Source organism: Scyliorhinus canicula, chromosome 20 (assembly GCF_902713615.1).
Source record: "Scyliorhinus canicula chromosome 20, sScyCan1.1, whole genome shotgun sequence".
Taxonomy (NCBI): domain Eukaryota; kingdom Metazoa; phylum Chordata; class Chondrichthyes; order Carcharhiniformes; family Scyliorhinidae; genus Scyliorhinus; species Scyliorhinus canicula.
This window is the reverse complement of record NC_052165.1, coordinates 63163822-63182267: the sequence shown is the minus strand read 5'-3', so window position 1 is coordinate 63182267 and position 18446 is coordinate 63163822. Positions and strand designations below refer to the sequence as shown.

The following is an 18446-nucleotide window of genomic DNA, read 5'->3' as shown; positions in this document are numbered from 1 at the left end:
CATCGCCCGTGACGCATACACAACGGGGGCCTATGATGAGGCCTCATCTCGTTGCAGGAGCACGGCTCCAATCCCAGACTGACTGGCATCAGTAGAGATTTTGGTCTCTTTGTTCGGGTCGAAAAAGGCCAGCACTGGGGCCGTGGAAAGCTTGGCCTTCAGTTCCCTCCACTCGAGCTCGTGGGCAGAGAGCCACTGGAAGTCCATTGTTTTGCGAACCAGGTTTCTGAGGGCCGTGGTGTGCGAGGCGAGATTCGGAATGAACTTCCCGAGGAAGTTCACCATGCCCAGGAACCGGAGGACCGCTTTCTTGTCCTCGGGCGTTTTCATGGACGTGATTGCCGCAATCTTGTCCTCATCCGGACGGACCACTAAGTGGGAGATGTGATCACCCAGGAACTTAATGTCTGACTGGCCAAAGGAGCATTTGGCCTTGTTGATGCGGAGGCCATGTTCGTGAATGCGCTTGAGGCAGCTGATGTGTTCCTGCGGGGTGGTGGACCAGATTATAATGTCGTCGATATATACCCAGACGCCGTCGATTCCCTCCATCATCTGTCCCATTGTACGATGGAAAACTTTGGACGGGGAGATGATGTCGAATGGCATTCGGTTGTAGCAGTATCTGCCAAAGGGCGTGTTGAATGGGCACAGCTTTCTGCTCGATTCATCCAGTTGGATTTGCCAGAAACCCTCTTGAGATTTCGAGTTTTGTGAAGTGTTTGGCGCTGGCCATCTCGCACGTGAGTTCCTCACGTTTTGGAATCGGGTAGTGCTCCCGCATGATGTTCCGATTAAGATCTTTAGGATCTATGCAGATCCTTGGCTCGCCGGACGGTTTCTTAACGCAGACCATGGAGCTTACCCAGTCAGTCGGTTCCGTGACTCTGGATATAACCCCTTGGTCCTGGAGGTCCTGGAGCTGTTGCTTGAGGCGGTCCTTAAGGGGTGCTGGGACTCTGCGAGGTGCGTGTACCACAGGCGTGGTGTTAGGCTTGAGTAGAATCTTGTACGTATACAGGAGCGTGCCCATGCCCTCGAAGAAGTCGTGGTATTGCTGGATGATGGAGTTGAGTTGCGCCCTGAAGTCTGTGTCAGAAGATACAGACACGTCGCTGGGAGAGAGAGAGTGAACCCCCTGCACTAAGTGGAGCAGCTTGCTTGCCTGCGCACCAAGCAAGGAGGCTTTTGAGGCGGCAATGATTTCAAATGAGAGAACAGCTGTGTGAGCACGATGTGTCACCTCGAGTTGGCAGGATCCACTGGCAGTGATGGCATTCCCTTTGTAGTCAAGCAGTTGACACGCAGATAGCAGGATAGCAGGCTGGACACAGAGTTTGCGAAGGTCAGACGACGCAATGAGATTGGCGGAGGCGGAACCTCACAGGGGACCGGTTGACCGTAAGAGTGGCACACCACTTATCATCCGGGTCGATGCTGTGAATGGGGATGGGTTTGGTGCTGCGCTTAGGAGACATCCTGTTCGTGGTTATGATGCCAACTTGGAAGGGGGCTTGCAGGTCATCGCTGGCAAAGTTGGAGGAGAGCTCTGGAACAGGCTCGTTGATAGAAGGCTGAATGGCCCTGACATCTCTGCGGGGCTGGGTGGATCTCCTAAAAGCAGCAGGCAGGGTGGACCTGCATAGAGCAGCATAGTGGCCAAGTTTGCCACACTGCAGGCAGCGTCGGGTCTTCACGGGACATTGCCGCTTTAAGTGGGCAGAGCCACAGTTGCCGCACGCTGTTGCGTCGGCACATTCGTTGCACCACCGCGCATGCGCGGGCCGTTCCAGCAATGTGCGCGCCTGCGCAGAACGGTCACCACGTTCGTTGCGTGCCAGCATGGGAGTCCTCAGAAAGTGCGCGAAATGGCCACCATTGTCCAGACCCAGGCCCTGGAGAGACTTTATAATTTGGACACGTCCTGCCTCGTGGGGAGCTTGCCGCGCCGATTCAGCTGTCTGGATGCGCAAGTATCACCTGGAGGCGTGTTCATAGAGCACGCAGGTCTCAATGGCCGTGGACAGGGTGAGCTGCTTCACTTTGAGTAGCTGCTGGCGCAGGGGTTCAGATTGGACACCACAAACTATCTGGTCACGGATCATGGAGTCAGAGGTGGACCCGTAGTTGCAGGACTGCGCAAGGACACGGAGGTGGGTGATAAAGGACTGGAAAGGTTCGTCCTTACCCTAAATTCGCTTTTGAAACACGTATCGCTCGAAGCTCTCGTTTACCTCAACCTCGCAGTGGCTGTCGAACTTTAAGAGGACTGTTTTGAACTTCGATTTATCCTCCCCATTAGTGAAGGTCAGCGAGTTGAAGATGTGGAGGGCATGGTCCCCGGCTGTGGAGAGGAAGAGAGCAATCTTCCGTACATCCGAGGCAGCTTCCAGGACCGTGGCCTCAAGGTTAGGCTGGAAGCACTGTTTAAAAATCTTCCAATTGGAGCCCAGGTTCCCGGTAATGCGGAAGGGCGGCGGCGGGCGAACGGTGTCCATTCTGCAGGATGGCGTGGGACTGGTGGAAGGATGATCACTGGTAGGTAGGTCTCAGAAGTACTAACATTCCTCAACTACTGGGACCATGAATTTGTGATAATGTAGACTTGCGAAGTTAACATATACCACCAACACTGAGGAAGGTTCAACTCTATTTTATTAACTAACTATAAACTAATCTACATACGAGAACTGTGGTTTTAAATGATGCTAGTTTCACTAGAGACCTATGCCTGTCCGAACCAGTTGAATCTCTCAGCGCATGGTGTGAGTCTGTGCTAAACTTGATGAGCTCTTGTTCTACTGAGAGGCAGCATCCAGACTGAGCGGGAACCGTGATGCCCTCTGCCTTTATAGTGTGTGTATTCTAACTGGTGATTGGCTGCGGTGTTTGTGCATATTGATTGGTCCCAGTGTATGTCCATCAGTATGTGTCTGCTGCATGATATACTGGTGTATATTATGACAGATACTGTCGGGTGGGATAGCCTATCAGGAGAAAACAGCAGCAGCCAGAGCAATGGCACCACGGCTGGCTCTGATGTGCAAAGCGCAAAAGAACAATAGTCATAGGGGACTCTATAGTCAGGGGCACAGATTGGCGCTTCTTTGGACGTGAAAGACTCCAGGATGGTATGTTGCCTCCCTGGTGCCAGGGTCCAGGATGTCTCAGAACGGGTAGCGGGCATCCTGAAGGGGGAGGACAAACAGGCAGAGGTTGTTGTACATATTGGTACTAACGACATAGGCAGGAAGGGGCATGAGGTCCTGCAGCAGGAGTTCAGGGAGCTCGGCAGAAAGTTAAAAGACAGGACCTCTAGGGTTGTAATCTCAGGATTACTCCCTGTGCCACGTGCCAGTGAGGCTAGAAATAGGAAGATAGGGCAGCGAAACACGTGGCTAAACAGCTGGTGTAGGATGGAGGGTTTCCGTTATCTGGACTACTGGGAGCTCTTCCAGGGCAGGCATGACCTGTATAAGAAGGACGGGTTGCATCTAAACTGGAGAGGCATAAATATACTGGTCGCGAAATTTGCTAGTGTCACACGGGAGGGTTTAAACTAGTATGGTAGGGGGGTGGGTACCGGAGCAATAGGTCAGAAGGTGAAAGCATTGAGGGAGAACTAAGGAATAGGGTCAGTATGGCTCTGAGGCAGAGCAGACAAGGAGATGTTGCTGAAAACAGCGGGTCTGGTGGCCTGAAGTGCATATGTTTCAATGCAAGAAGTATTATGGGTAAGGCAGATGAACATAGAGCTTGGATTAGTACTTGGAACTATGATGTTGTTGCCATTACAGAGACGTGGTTGAGGGAACAACAGGATTGGCAGCTAAACATTCCAGGATTTAGATGTTTCAGGCAGGATAGGGGGGATGTAAAAGGGGTGGTGGAGTTGCGCTACTGGTGGGGGAGAATATCACAGCTGTACTGCAGGAGGACACCTCAGAGGGCAGCGAGGCTATATGGGTAGAGATCAGGAATAAGAAGGGTGCAGTCACAATGTTGGGGGTATACTACATGCCTCCCAACAGCCAGCGGGAGATAGAGGAGCAGATAGGTAGACAGATTTTGGAAACGAGTACAAATAACAGGGTTGTTGTGATGGGAGACTTCAACTTCCCAAATATTGACTGGGACTCACTTAGTGCTAGGGGCTTGAATGGGGCAGAGTTTGTAAGGAGCATCCAGGAGGGCTTCTGAAAACAATATGTAGATAGTCCAACTAGGGAAGGGGCTGTACTAGACCTGGTATTGGGGAATGAGCCCGGCCAGGTGGTAGAAGTTTCAGTAGGGGAGCATTTCGGGAACAGTGACCATAATTCAGTAAGTTTTAAAGTGCTGGTGGACAAGGATATGAGTGGTCCTAGGGTGAATGTGCTAAATTGGGGGAAGGCTAATTATAACAATATTAGGCGGGAACTGAAGAACCTAGATTGGGGGCGGATGTTTGAGGGTAAATCAACATCTGACATGTGGGAGGCTTTCAAATGTCAGTTGAAAGGAATTCAGGACCTGCATGTCTCTGTGCAGAAGAAGAATAAATACAGAAAATTTCAGGAACCTTGGATAACGAGAGATATTGTAGGCCTCGTCAAAAAGAAAAAGGAGGCATTTGTCAGGGCTAGAAGGCTGGGAACAGATGAAGCCTGTGTGGAATATAAGGAAAGTAGGAAGGAACTTAAGCAAGGAGTCAGGAGGAATAAAAGGGGTCACGAAACGTCATTGGCAAATAGGGTTAAGGAAAATCCCAAGGATTTTTACACGTACATAAAAAGCAAGAGGGTAGTCAGGGAAAGGGTGGGCCCACTGAAGGACAGGTGAGGGAATCTATGTGTGAAGTCAGAGGAAATGGGCGAGGTAGTAAATGAATACTTTGCATCAGTATTCACAAAAGAGAAGGAATTGGTCGATGTTGAGTCTGGAGAAGGGTGTGTAGATAGCCTGGATCACATTGAGATACAAAAAGACGAGGTGTTGGGCTTCTTGAAAAATATTAAGGTAGATAAGTCCCCAGGGCCTGATGGGATCTACCCCAGAATACTGAAGGAGGCTGGAGAGGAAATTGCTGAGGCCTTGACAGAAATCTTTGGATCCTCACTGTCTTCAGGTGATGTCCCAGAAGACTGGAGAATAGCCAATGTTGTTCCTTTGTTTAAGAAGGGTAGCAAGGATAATCCAGGGAACTACAGGCCGGTGAGCTTTACGTCAGTGGTAGAGAAATTACTGGAGAGAATTTTTTGAGACAGGATCTACTCCCATTTGGAAGCAAATGGATGTATTAGCGAGAGGCAGCATGGTTTTGTGAAGGGGTGGTCGTGTCTCACTAACTTGATAGAGTTTTTCGAAGAGGTCACAAAGATGATTGATGCAGGTAGGGCAGTGGATGTTGTCTATATGGACTTCAGTAAGGCCTTTGACAAGGTCCCTCATGGCAGACTGGTACAAAAGGTGAAGTCACACGGGATCAGGGGTGAGCTGGCAAGATGGATACAGAACTGGCTAGGTCATAGAAGGCAGAGAGTAGCAATGGAAGAGTGCTTTGCTGCTTGGAAGGCTGTGACGTGTGGTGTTCTGCAGGGATCAGTGCTGGGACCTTTGCTGTTCATAGTATATATAAATGAGTTGGAGGAAAATGTAACTGGTCTGATTAGTAAGTTTGCAGACGACACAAAGGTTGGTGGAATTGTGGATAGCGATGAGGACTGTCAGCGATGAGGATACAGCAGGATTTAGATAATTTGGAGACTTGGGCAGAGAGATGGCAGATGGAGTTTAATCCGGATAAATGTGAGGTAATGCATTTTGGAAGGTCTAATGCAGGTAGGGAATATACAGTGAATTGTAGAACCCTCAAGAGTATTAACAGTCAGAGAGATCTAGATATACAGGTCCACAGGTCACTGAAAGGGGCAACACAGGTGGAGAAGGTAGTCAAGAAGGCATACGGCATGTTTGCCTTCATTGGCCGGAGCATTGAGTATAAGAATTGGCAAGTCATGTTGCAGCTGTATAGAACCTTAGTTAGGCCACACTTGGAGTATAGTGTTCAATTCTGGTCGCCACACCAGCAGAAGGATATGGAGGCTTTAGAGAGGGTGCAGAAGAGATTTACCAGGATGTTGCCTGGTATGGAGGGCATCAGCTATGAGGAGCGGTTGTTCTCTGTACACTCTGTTTATTTTCACTGGAACGACGGAGGTTGAGGGACAACCAGTTCTACAAAATTATGAGGGGCAGAGACAGAGTTGATATTCAGAGGCTTTTTCCCAGGGTAGAGGGGTCAATTACTAGGGGGCATAGGTTTAAGGTGCGAGGGGCAAGATTTAGAGGAGATGTACGAGGCAAGTTTTTTACACAGAGGGTAGTGGGTGCCTGGAACTCGCTGCCGGAGGAGGTGGTGGAAGCTTTTAGTGGATAGTGATATTTAAGGGGCATCTTGACAAATACATGAATAGGATGGGAATAGAGGGATACGGACCCAGGAAGTGTAGAAGATTTTAGTTTAGACGGGCAACATGGTCGGCACAGGCTTGGAGGGCCAAAGGGCCTTCTTTTCTTTGTACTTTGTTCTTGTTCTTTGAATTCTCCCTCTGGGTACCCGAACAGGCGCCGGAAAATGGTGACTAGGAGATTTTCACAGTAACTTCATTGCAGTGTTAATGTAAGCCTACTTGTTGTGGTGATATGCATCACTGTAGATACACAAGGGGTTAATGTAAGTACACGTAGACCAGCTAGATACGATAGGGAGCACCAGAGACATGACATGCAGACACTCAACCAATAGGTCAGTAAGATAGGACACGACCAATGGGCATTCACGATACACACAGAGGTGACACTACCACGGGGGGGGCATTACACCAACCCATATATAAAGGACACAGCACACATGATCTTCCTCTTTCCAGTGTAGACACTCAGTGAATTCAGACACAGGTTTGATTCAACATCACACCCATCACGTGGATTGTAGCAGACTGGGTTGTCAGTCTGAGTAGCTATAGAAGGATTAACAGTAGTTGCGAAGCCGAGTAGGAGAATTGTAAATAGATCAATAAACGTTTTGAAGTTATCTCCACGTCCGAACCTTCCTTTGTCAGAGTGCACATCAAGGAAGCTGCTTATGCTACGCCAAGAGCATAACAAGACATGGTACACAGGAGTGGCTGTTTCAATCCATATAGTTACAACTCAGCAAACAGTGACAACCAGCAACAACAGCCAGGCAAGACGATGTTCGGGATTCCGGTTCCACAACAGCTCAGGTAGCAAGGCAATCTCAGTGAAAACTGGCATTGGTTCAGGCAGAGATTCAAGATCTACCTGGTAGCGTCCGATCTAGATGGTGTGGCAGATGCAGAGAAAATAATGCTTCTACTCACCATCACGGGTCCAGAAGCCACTGAAATCTTCCAGACCTTCAAATACTCAAAGGGGCAAAACAAGAGTGATTTCCAGGCAGTCCTGGACAAATTTCAAGAATTCTGCGAGGAGAATACAAGAAAAAATGGTAAAAGAAGCACCATAACTCACCACGAGGTAGGCTTGCAGCACTAATCTGCAGTTTTGAATTGCAGCCATCTTGGTAAAGGTGCTGCACATGCGCAATGGAGAAAAAGGCCCCAAGTAAAGGAAGAGCGATCTGAGGATGCCAAATTGCTTCCTACGACCTACATCACACGCTTCTTGATGTCAGAGGCCACGGACCACGCCCACTTAAAGGGGAAATGTCCCAAAACACACAAAAAAATTCTTAAAGCCGTAAAACAAGATTCTTTCACCTGAATGACAGCACAATGCCTGAAATTCAACCAGTGGCTGAAATTAACCTCTGCAGAACCCTGCAAAAAGCATTTAGCACCACCCAAAGAGATGATACAGTCCTTGAATACCAGGTCTCCGACCTTTATTTCATCTTTGGACATCACGAGCCCAATGCCTGCTCTGACACAAAACGTGATGATATGGTCTTGGGAGACAACGACTCAGACAAAGCTTTCACCTTGGGAGGCTACCCCAGTACCAAATCCGAACCACAACTAGACGTGTTGTACATTCAAGACCCCGATGACGTGTTCTTCGGATTTGAGGATCTTCAGCCCAACACATACGACATCCCGACTCGTGAGTGCAGGATTATGCTGCGGCCTGACACCAAGACACAGAGAACGGTACAAGCCCACAGAGAGTGGCCTGCTACCACACAGGAAGCAATGAAAGACTCAACAGCGAGCTCGTGGACAGACTCCACAATAGAAGAAACGCAAGACTCCACACCACAGTCCTTGCATGAACAAGAAGTGACTCAAGTGATGCAAGCCTCCACAGTGAGCTCATGGACAGCCTCCACCATAGAAGCAATGCAAGACTCTAAATCGCAGTCCTTGCATGAACAAGACCATGAGGGTCTAGCAACCTCCTCTGAGCAACCAGCAGCAGACGATGCAAGTCTGCCATGCTCAAGTGAACAACAGCAAGAGTATGACAGTCTGCCATGCTCAAATGCACAGCAAGAAGACTATGACAGTCTACCACGCTCCCGTGAACAACAAAGCGACTATGACAGTCCACCCACATTGTTTGAGCCACCAGAAGAAGACTCTGACAGTCTACCCAGCCCAAGTGAACAACAAGAAGCTACTGAGGCTCTATCCACTGTATGTGAGATGAGTGGCGACAGCGTCCCACTTCCCATACAGGATGTGCAATGTGACAGACCTCAGCTAATGTGTACGGAGGCACTCGACGATCACAGTGAGACTACTGGTGACTCCGGTGACACCACGTTACTTAAAACCTCATTCACTCGAGCCTGTCCACAAGCAAATGCATTCCTGAATGTTTTAACTCCAGACATGGAGCATCAAGAAATCTCAGCCGACTCCAGTGAACCTCCTATGACTCCGGACGGGGAGCATCGACAAACCGACACTGACTCAGGTGAAACAGACTAGACTCCAGATGGGGAGCAACCAAACGCCAAAGCTGATTCATGTAAGCCGGACATGGCTCCAGACGGGGAGCGCCGCGAACTCAGTGACGGCACGCTCAAGGTGACAGCAGATGCCACAAACCACGCTGACACGAGTAACTGTGTGAAGGACTTGTTTTATCCACAGAGTGTAGTCCTTCAGCACAGCAACCACGGCAACAAAACCAACCAACACAACAACACAACCTATAAAAACCACATCAACGACAATAACAAGAAGCGTACCAAAGGCAAAAACGTTGACAACAAGCACGACAAACACAATGCCACTGGAACAACGACTGGTATGACATGGTACAACTCTGCCCATGGGGGACACTGTTACTGCTCAGCTCAGTACAGTGACATACCATGGCAGGACGATGCATCTTCCCAATTCACGTGTGCTGCACTACCAACAGGCAACCTGGCTTTCAGGACAGATGCCATCCAACATCGCTATCACAAGCATTGGAAGAAACAAAGACTCCAAATCAGACAACAAAGTGATTTGACCACTTCTTGGTTCCTTATGAACAGGGACACTGATGGCGTTCACAAGGACATGCCACCATCAAAGTCACCAACTCACTAACCCAACAAGAAAGACATTCGACCAATGAAATTGATGGGTTTTGGACTCACAAATATGGGGCGGGATTCTCCCCTACCCGGCGTGACGGGGGATCCCGGCATAGGGGAGTGGCGCCAACCACTCCGGGGTCGGGCCTCCCCAAAGGTGGGGAATTCTCCGCACCAGAGACATGACACACAGACACTCAACCAATGTGTCAGTTAGATAGGACACGACCAATGGGCATTCACGATACACACAGAGGTGACACTACCGCAGGGGGGCATTACACTAACCCATATATAAAGGAAACAATACACATGATCTTCCTCTTTCCAGTGGAGACACTCAGTGAGTACAGACGCAGGATTTATTCAATATCACACCCACCACGTGGATTGTAGCAGACTGGTCTGTCAGTCTGAGTAGCTATAGAAGGATTAACAGTAGTGGCGAACCCGAGTAGGAGAATTGTAAATAGTTTAATAAACGTGTTGAAGTTATCTCCACGTCTGAACCTTCCTTTGTCAGAGTGCACATCAAGGAAGCCGCTTATGCTACGCCAACAGCATAACAAGACACTTGTGACAATAAAGATTATCATTATAACATGCCCACGGACAACAGCTATCCCCAACTACTGCCATGACCATTTTTCATGTCTGAACTTGGTCAGTAAGTGTCCCCTGGCTGCTCAATTGCAGTGGGCATCACAAGCAAGTCCAATTCTGTCCTCAATTTTATATATATTTTTGTTTAATTTAGAGTACCCAATTCATTTTTTCCAATTGAGGGGCAATTTAGCGTGGCCAATCCACCTACCCTGCACATCTTTGGGTTGTGGGGGCAAAATCGAAGCAAGCACAGGGAGAGTGTGCAAACTCCACACGGGCAATGACCCAGAGCCAGGATCGAACCTGGGACCTCGGCACCATGAGGCAGCAGCACTGACCACTGCGCCACCGTGCTTCCCTTGTTCTGTCCTCAATTAATGTCCTGCATGTACACATTCAGTAGCAGTGACTGGGCAACCATCAAAAGTGAAAATACAACACAAATCAATTTTTTCAAAGGAGCAAAGGTGAAACGTGGGAGGGGCTGTGTGTTGGGAGAATATAATAGATGTATGGTACATAATCTTTATAGATTTGCTTATTTTCTTTAATCAAGGTTCTGATGAAAGACATAGCCACCCCTGTGCCACCTGAAGATGTCAAGAAAGTGGTACGAAAGTGTCTGGAGAAAGCTGCTTTGATCAACTATTCTCACCTTTCAGAATATGCCAAAATAGAAGGTTGGTATGTTTGATACAGCAGTCCATGTGGCACAGAGAGCCAATTGAGTCCATTAGCTGAACACTTTGTCACAAGTCTTTCTTTCCCATTGAACAAACCCAAGCCTCTGCAAATGCAAATGCCTCATTAAAATCTCAGCTGGTGAACGACAGAGCCCTTTCTATTCATTGCTTTAATCTGCCTCATGAGACCTCCTTCCAGAGCTGAAAGCCTTTCACTAAAGCTGTTCTCTTTTCCGCTCCCTTGTGAAGCCTTGTTGAATAAATAGTTTTACATGGATTTAAATTATGTTCATTTTTAATCACTGGCTAATTTACTTTCTCTTCCTTCTACACCCCTTTTGTCATTTCAAGCAGCCAGTGGAAAAGAACCAGGTAAATGGTTGCATGCACTTTTTGACAGTTACAACTCTTTAAGGAGATTCATCGTCTGCCAATAAATGTCTCTCAGACACTTGTCCTGTATTCAGATTTCTGGAGGAGGATTGGCGTTATTCGTTTGACATGCACCTAAATATTATGGGAAATAGATAGTGTTGTTCTTTTTTCAAAATTCTTCACATCAGACTTAACAATTTAAAGGCACTTTACTGTCTTTCCTTGTGGACAGCTTAGACTGTATATAGAAACAATACACATGGTTAAGGCTGTCTTATTGCAGTACTGAGGGAGTACTGCACTGTTGCTGATGTCTTTTTCTCAAATGAGATATTAAACTAAGGACCCACCTGCCTGCTTGGGTAGATGTTAACGATACGATGGCACCTCACAGAATAGTAGGGGAGTGATGTCCGGTATTCCGGCCACTATGTGTCTGTGAATCAAATTCACACAAAAAAAATCCAGATCATCTGGTTATTATATTGCTGTATGTGGGAATTTGCTCAAAGTAGCAGCTGCCTTTCCTGCAGCACTGCTCTAGAAAAGGACTTCATCAGGTGGAAAGCTCTTTGAGACATCTGATCATGAAAAGTGCTATATAAAAATAAGTCTTTCTGTTTTTTACTAATTTTCCTTTCAGCCCATGTGGCCAGCTGGAGTACACCGATTTCGAATGGAAGTTAGAGCAGTGATAAAGACCCGCTAACTATTGCACTAGCATAAGAGGGTCATGGTATTGGGACTTGAAAGTTGGAAAGAAAGTGATGAATTTTACTAGAACGTGACACATCACGTTCTCTGCCTGCATTGTGGCTGTTGACATCCTGCTCTGCCGGGAGAATAGCGGGTGAGCCCCCAAACAGAGTTCACTCCGGGTGCTGAGCAGAATGCAATGCTCCCGGCCCGTGCCACCTGATGTAACCTGGTTCACATCCTTGTTCGGCGTGAACCAGAGCAACATACTGACAGTAGCATTTAAATACGCTTCGGCAGTTTAAAACCGGATTTTCCCAGCTCCCGGGATTCTGCGGCACTTCCTCCTCACTCTCACCCCCACTACCACCCTCGCCGGCGCAGCTGAGGCAGGGGGAAATCGCTACTGCTCTCTGCAGGAAGAGACCAGTCGTGATGACCATGCTGAGGGCTCAGAGGCCATTGGAGCCCTCAGGTGGTTGGGCACATGGCAGGGCATGCCAAGGCCTGAAAGGGTCAGGGCCTGAAACGTGGTGGGGCAAGAATGGGAGGTATGAATGAGGGAGGTGTGATGGGGGTGGGCCGGGTATGGATCTGGCAACCCCATAACGTGGTGTTGCTCTCCTGGGGGGTAGGGGGTGGCTCCTGGCCCTGGCAATCGATGGTGGAGGGGGCCTGATGTCGGCAAGAAGAGGGAGGGGTCTGAAAGACTACTCAATGGGGGTTGCCAATGCTGCAATTCCAATGATCCTTAGGGATGTGGTTAATATGTGAGGATGGTGGGGGGGGGGGGGGGGGTGTAACGGCATTGAAACCCCAATGCCGGTGATGTTTTTTGGGGAGAGCCTTTACTGTCACTTTGAGATCAGGTCTCCCTTTAAAAATGGCGCCCCAATATGGAACTTGAAAAGTCAAAGCTTTTTGTCTTGCACTAATCAGGACATTACGCAAGAATACCAGTGTAAGGGGAAAACAACAATTTTTACTGTATGAGAAGAGAGTGCTGACTGGTTGACAAGTGGACTTTGATTGACAGAAGCATTGCCGTGGAGAATGCACCCAGTTAATGGTGACTGACAGTTAACTGCCAAGCATTGTTTGAAATTTAAACCAGGTCGCTTGGACCTGATTGGTCAACGCACAGCCCTGAGGAATGAGTTAGCAAATGGCTGTCATATATTTTGTTTAGTTGAAACAGGTGCCATATGTGTACATCTTCTGTCTGTAAAGAATAGGGCCTTGCATTAATATATGTAGCTTCCAATGCACACAAATGCATCACACTGTGAACCCAACTGACAATATTAAATTGGTTGTCAGTGCAATTTAACTTGAAAATAAAGCAGTACATTAAAGGATAAATGAGTGAGAAATCTATATTTTTGGAGAAACTGAGGAGCATTATACAGCAGCCGTCATACTGACATTAAATCAATATATTTGCAAACAATGAAACAAGAAAAATAAGATGAATCATGGGGACCTAATTTGAAGGATAAATAGGAAAAGATTAAATAGTCAGTTACTTAAATCATACCTCCTTCCACCTCACAAAAAGGACTTAAAAAGATGTTTTGACTTTTCGCCCACTTGAGAGGAGATAATCAATTGGCTGTGAGATAAAACATGAAGAAGATGATGGATCAGTCTTCAGAAACTCTGCAACTGGGGACTGATATCTATCCATTAGAGTATTTGAACTGCTCCTAAAGCACGAGAACATGTTGATGAACACCTGAATGAATCAAGATAAAATATAAAGATGAAGAGGATCTTTTGGCAAAAATATTTAATTGTGATACATGGGAAATGTATCAGGTACAGGCAATCTTCACCAAAGATGAATATTACGATACCACAAATTAACTTGAGATCTATATGTGGTGTGAGAATTATTAGAATCTATAATCAAGCAAACACGTAAAATCAAATCAAATTAGTCTTTGAAAGATTGGGCTCATGCATTTAAAAAAAAAAGTTATTGAAATTTCTTGGTGTTACAGAGTTGGTGGACGATGGCAATAATTTTATTTCCAGAATGCATTGACTGAGATCCTCCATATAAGACTTGTGAATAAAAGTAAATGGTTCAGGATTGAGAAGGAATTTAATAATAAATCGGTGATGACTTTATCAATATCACTTGAATAGCCATGAGCATCACATTTGCCAGGGTTTTGTGAAAAGATTATTTTTGTTACAAGTAATGGTAAGATGAGTATTGAAAGTGGAGGACAAGTATATAATGTATCATTGGTAAATAGGATGTTCTGAGGTGAGATATATAATTGAACAAGATCGACAGATACTTCACAGCGAGGCATATTAACACTATCTCATGAGTTATGCAAGGTGAAACATATTGGAACTAAAAATAGTAAATGTGAATACACTATGAAAAGTATATTGTTGAATAACGCGGAGCAAGAAAATGACATGGGTGTGCTAATTGGCGAAAAACTGAAAATGTTATCAAATTATATGTTGATGATTATCAACACAAATAAGAGCATCCGGATACATTAATGAGTGTTAACTCACACTCTAACACATTGATGCGACTAAGCTCAGGAGTTTAATTTATTTTCAAAAGCTTGCTTCTTGACAGGGTTGTGTAATATCTCTTCGCACACAACTTTAACTCCCTTATTATTGCCTTGTTCGTTTTAAACGGTTAACATTAAAATATCCCACAATGGAAGTTTCAGTGAATTAAGCTGAGCACAACTGGAGAAAGTGAAAGCCTTTAAAACATTTTTAGTATTTGCCGATGTTTCTCAAAATTCAAATGCATAGTAACATTAAAGAATACAGTTCAAAAATGGATCACAAAGAGCAGAACATTTTGGTGTGAGGAATAAGGAGAGGCAATGAAAATTAAATTGCACATTTTTAAACGGGTTGCAATACCAGAGAGACTTGGGGGGTGTATATAAATAAATGGTTGAAGGTAGCAGAACAAGTTGGGAAAGCAGTTAAAAGAACAGATGGGATCCTTTGCTTTACATACAATATAAAAGCAAGGAAGCTGGATCGCTCTCTGGAGTACTGTCAAATTTTGGACATCACACTTTAGGAAGGATGTCAAGGACGCAAGTGTACAGGGAAGATTTACTGGAATGATATTAAGGATGGGGAACTTGAGTTCTGTGCAGAGACTAGGGAAGCTAAGACTGTCCTCCTTAGAGTGGAGAGGGTTGAGGAAAGATTTAATATAGGAACTGAAAATTGTCAGTAATGTAGATAGGGAAACTTATTTCCACTGCAGTAGAGTCAATCACCTGTGAACACAGGTTTAAGTTAACTGGCAAAAAATAACCTGGAAGATTATTATTTTTTAACCACCAAGTTGTATGATCCAGAATATGCTGCCTAAAAGGAAAAACATGCAACAGTGTTGGAAAGAGCAGGAAAATGGAACCATTACATAGATCTTTCAAATAGCTACCTCAGCCATCGTAAGCAAAACAGGATCCTTCTGCGCTGTATCATTTTATAAGTGGATAACGGTGTTTGATCTGCTATAATTTGGGACCAAAGTATAAAAGAGCATGGTAAGAACTTAGTAAACACTTGTTAAACAGTGGCAAGATTATGGGTGAGATTCTCCCAGCCCTGCGCCGGGGGTCGGAGAATCGCCGCAACAGCGCCACGCCGCCCCGACGCTGGAGTGCGATTCACGGAGGTGTGGAGAATTGGCGCCATTTGCGGCGGTGTGTTTGGCGCGGCGCCGGTCGTATGCCACTGTGCACGGTGGGGCCGCCGATTCTCCGGCCCAGCTGGGCCGAGCGGAAAAAGCAGAGTCCCGCCAACGCCGTCCATACCAGGTCGCTGCCGGCGGGAACTCTGCGCGAAGGGTCAGGGGGGGAGGGGGGGGCTTGTGGGGGAGAGGGAGGCTCCGTTCCCGGGTTTGGGGGGGGCCTCCGATGGGGTCTGGCCCGCGAACAGGGCTAATTGATCTGTGGGCCGGCCTCTCCCCCCCCCCCCCCCCCCCCCCCCCACCCGGGGCCTACTTTGTTGCACGTCCTGCCCCTGATCTCCGCGCCATGTTGTGTCGGGGGTAGAGCGTTCAGTAAGGCCATCATGCATGCACGGGTTGGCGCATCGCCACTGCGCATTCGCGGGTTGGCGCCGTCCCCAGTGCACACCAGGAAGTGAGGCTGGAGCGGCATGAACCGTGCTGGCCCCCTGTGGAGGCCAGAATCGCTACTGCCGCGCCCATTTCGCGCCATCGTGAAATGCGACGGAATTCACGATGGCGCGGACACTCTGTCCCGCGATTGGAGAATTGCGCCATATATTTGTTTTCTTTCCCTGATTGCTGTGAGAAGGTGGTGATGTTATGGGGTGGGTCCTGATAATGTGGCACATTAGGGATGCTTCACATGAAAACTAAACAGGTCGGGGCTGTCGAGCTTTGTAAAGGTCACTGGTGTCAGTATTCCATTTTGGAAATGGAAATTTTGTGGTGAGTTTTCCCATTTAAGTTCAGGGCTGATAGATATGAGTCAGAGAGTGCAGACATTCCTGCTATGAAATGGAAAGGAGTCACAGATCACAGGCTGTTCAGGGGTTATCTGGACCTCACAGTCTGAAGTCAGAAATAGCAGGCAGTGCAAAAGTGCAATGGAATGCAACAAGAGCAATCATTGGGAACATGGTGTACCCCAGCTGCAGTGAGGGGCAAAGACTGTGTGCTTTGCAGGAAAGAAAACACAGCTTGGTGTGCAGGACTTTTGCACAGTCCAAGTCCTGGGCGTGGCATGTTCTGTACTGGCTGCAGAAGGAATGATGATGGTCACGGGCACATCACCAACCTGCAAATACATAACATGAGGGGGATATGTGAATCTCCATTGGTTGGAGGGGTTCCCTTGTTCATGATGGTGCACACATCCTCCAAACGGGATGGGTACAGGTCCATGTGAGACATGGGCGCTTCACGGATGGTCTCAGTTGGGACTGGGAGTGTTTCAACGTCCATCACCGCAACAATAGAATCAGATATTAGTGGGAGAGGTTGGAGAATAACAGGTGGCATCTCTACCTGCACACCGTGAGGCTCCAGGTGAATTGGAGGTACGCAGTCAGTGAGGGAGGGCGGGTTGAACTCTATCCTGCAATATAAGTGCAGACCACCATCTTGACACTCTTGTAAAAAGGAATCTTCCAAAATCCAAAGTAAGATCGGCTCTGTCTGGGAGGGCTGTGATGGAATGTGGGAGGGCCACAAAACTGGCCTCTGGTGCTCCTTGCAACACTCACTCACTTGTCGGTGTCATTACAGTGGACAGGCTCCAGGTCAATTACACAGGACTCCGAGCTGGTTGCCCAGGAAGCAAGAGCAAGCCAGATTTCTAATTCGCGCTTTGAAAGGGATCAGCACAACTCAATAGTCTCATGGCAAATTTGGAAAAGCTACTCGGGGAAGACAGGAATGCAGCCTTGGAGAGAGAAGCTATAGTGAAGGGGGCACAGCTGCATCAATTCAGCCATCTCATCAGTAAACAGGAGACCTGGGTTGACCATCAATGGCGTTCATCAAACGGATACCATTCATTCACCAGGAGCAAAGGAATGCTCACAGTTCTGCCAAGTCAGTGAGTGGATTTCAGAACCACATTGGTTCAATGAGGTAATTCACAAGTTCACACCCCCACAGAGCTCCCGATATAACACCTGTGGAATGGAATGCTGCTCACCTCTATGTGTATACTAGAATCCCAGGGGTAAGGTAACATCAGGAACAATGCCACACCTTTGTACTCAGCGTCCATTTCCCAGTCTGGGCTTCAATATGTCTTTTCACAGAACAGCCTAAAGTGAGAATGGATCCAGTGACCCAAGGAGCTTTTCTACGAATGCTTTTTTGAGGTAGGAGGGGAAGAAAAGACAACTACGTGTGCACCTCCAGCATTGCATATGGGACAAGGCATCAACAGGAGTCTGGGGAGCAGAGACCCAGACAGTGGAGACGATTGGCAACACAGCGGGTCTAACGTCCTTTTCTACAAATGAGTGAAAGGCAGTTAAGGCAAAGCTGCGATTGTTCAGAGATCTCGCCCGCAACAGATGCCACTTGCTCTGAGAAGACCTGACTCCACATGGGTCGGAGGCTTCCCCCTGCCATTGGCCCTGAAGGTGACCGTAGCACCCAATTGTTTTGCCTCTGGATCTTTCCATTGGAGAAACCGGGAACGTGTGTGGAATTTCACAGTGAACAACACAAGTGCATTCATGAGGTGACCCATGTCCTTTACAGGAAGGCCCATCATTATGTGAACTTTGCTGTGGATGGATAGTCAAGCTCTGAGATCACAGGCTCCACAGCTATCTCTGAATTCTCTCGGGTACAGGGAATAATATACTGCACCCATGAGGCTGCCTGGTAGCAGCCCTTGAACTTCATCAAGCGTGAGGTCTTCCATTCTTTCCATGTACAGTTGTGATGTGGAGATGCCGGCGTTGGACTGGGGTGAGCACAGTAAGAAGTCTTACAACACCAGGTTAAAGTCCAACAGGTTTGTTTC

At 47.3% G+C, this 18446-nt stretch overlaps 1 protein-coding gene across 31 annotated transcripts in view; it reads left to right on the top strand.

The window, feature by feature from the left end:
* cadps2 (Ca++-dependent secretion activator 2) overlaps positions 1-18446 on the top strand; it is an 858338-nt gene that overhangs the window by 648755 nt on the left and 191137 nt on the right. For 18 of the 31 annotated variants that reach the window (XM_038780116.1, XM_038780122.1, XM_038780121.1 and 15 more), the window contains 2 exons: positions 10719-10842; positions 11197-11217. In XM_038780116.1, the coding sequence (XP_038636044.1) occupies positions 10719-10842; positions 11197-11217 (145 nt within the window). The remainder of the gene's footprint in view (positions 1-10718; positions 10843-11196; positions 11218-18446) is intronic. The other 13 variants (XM_038780131.1, XM_038780118.1, XM_038780128.1 and 10 more) reach the window with 2 other exon arrangements.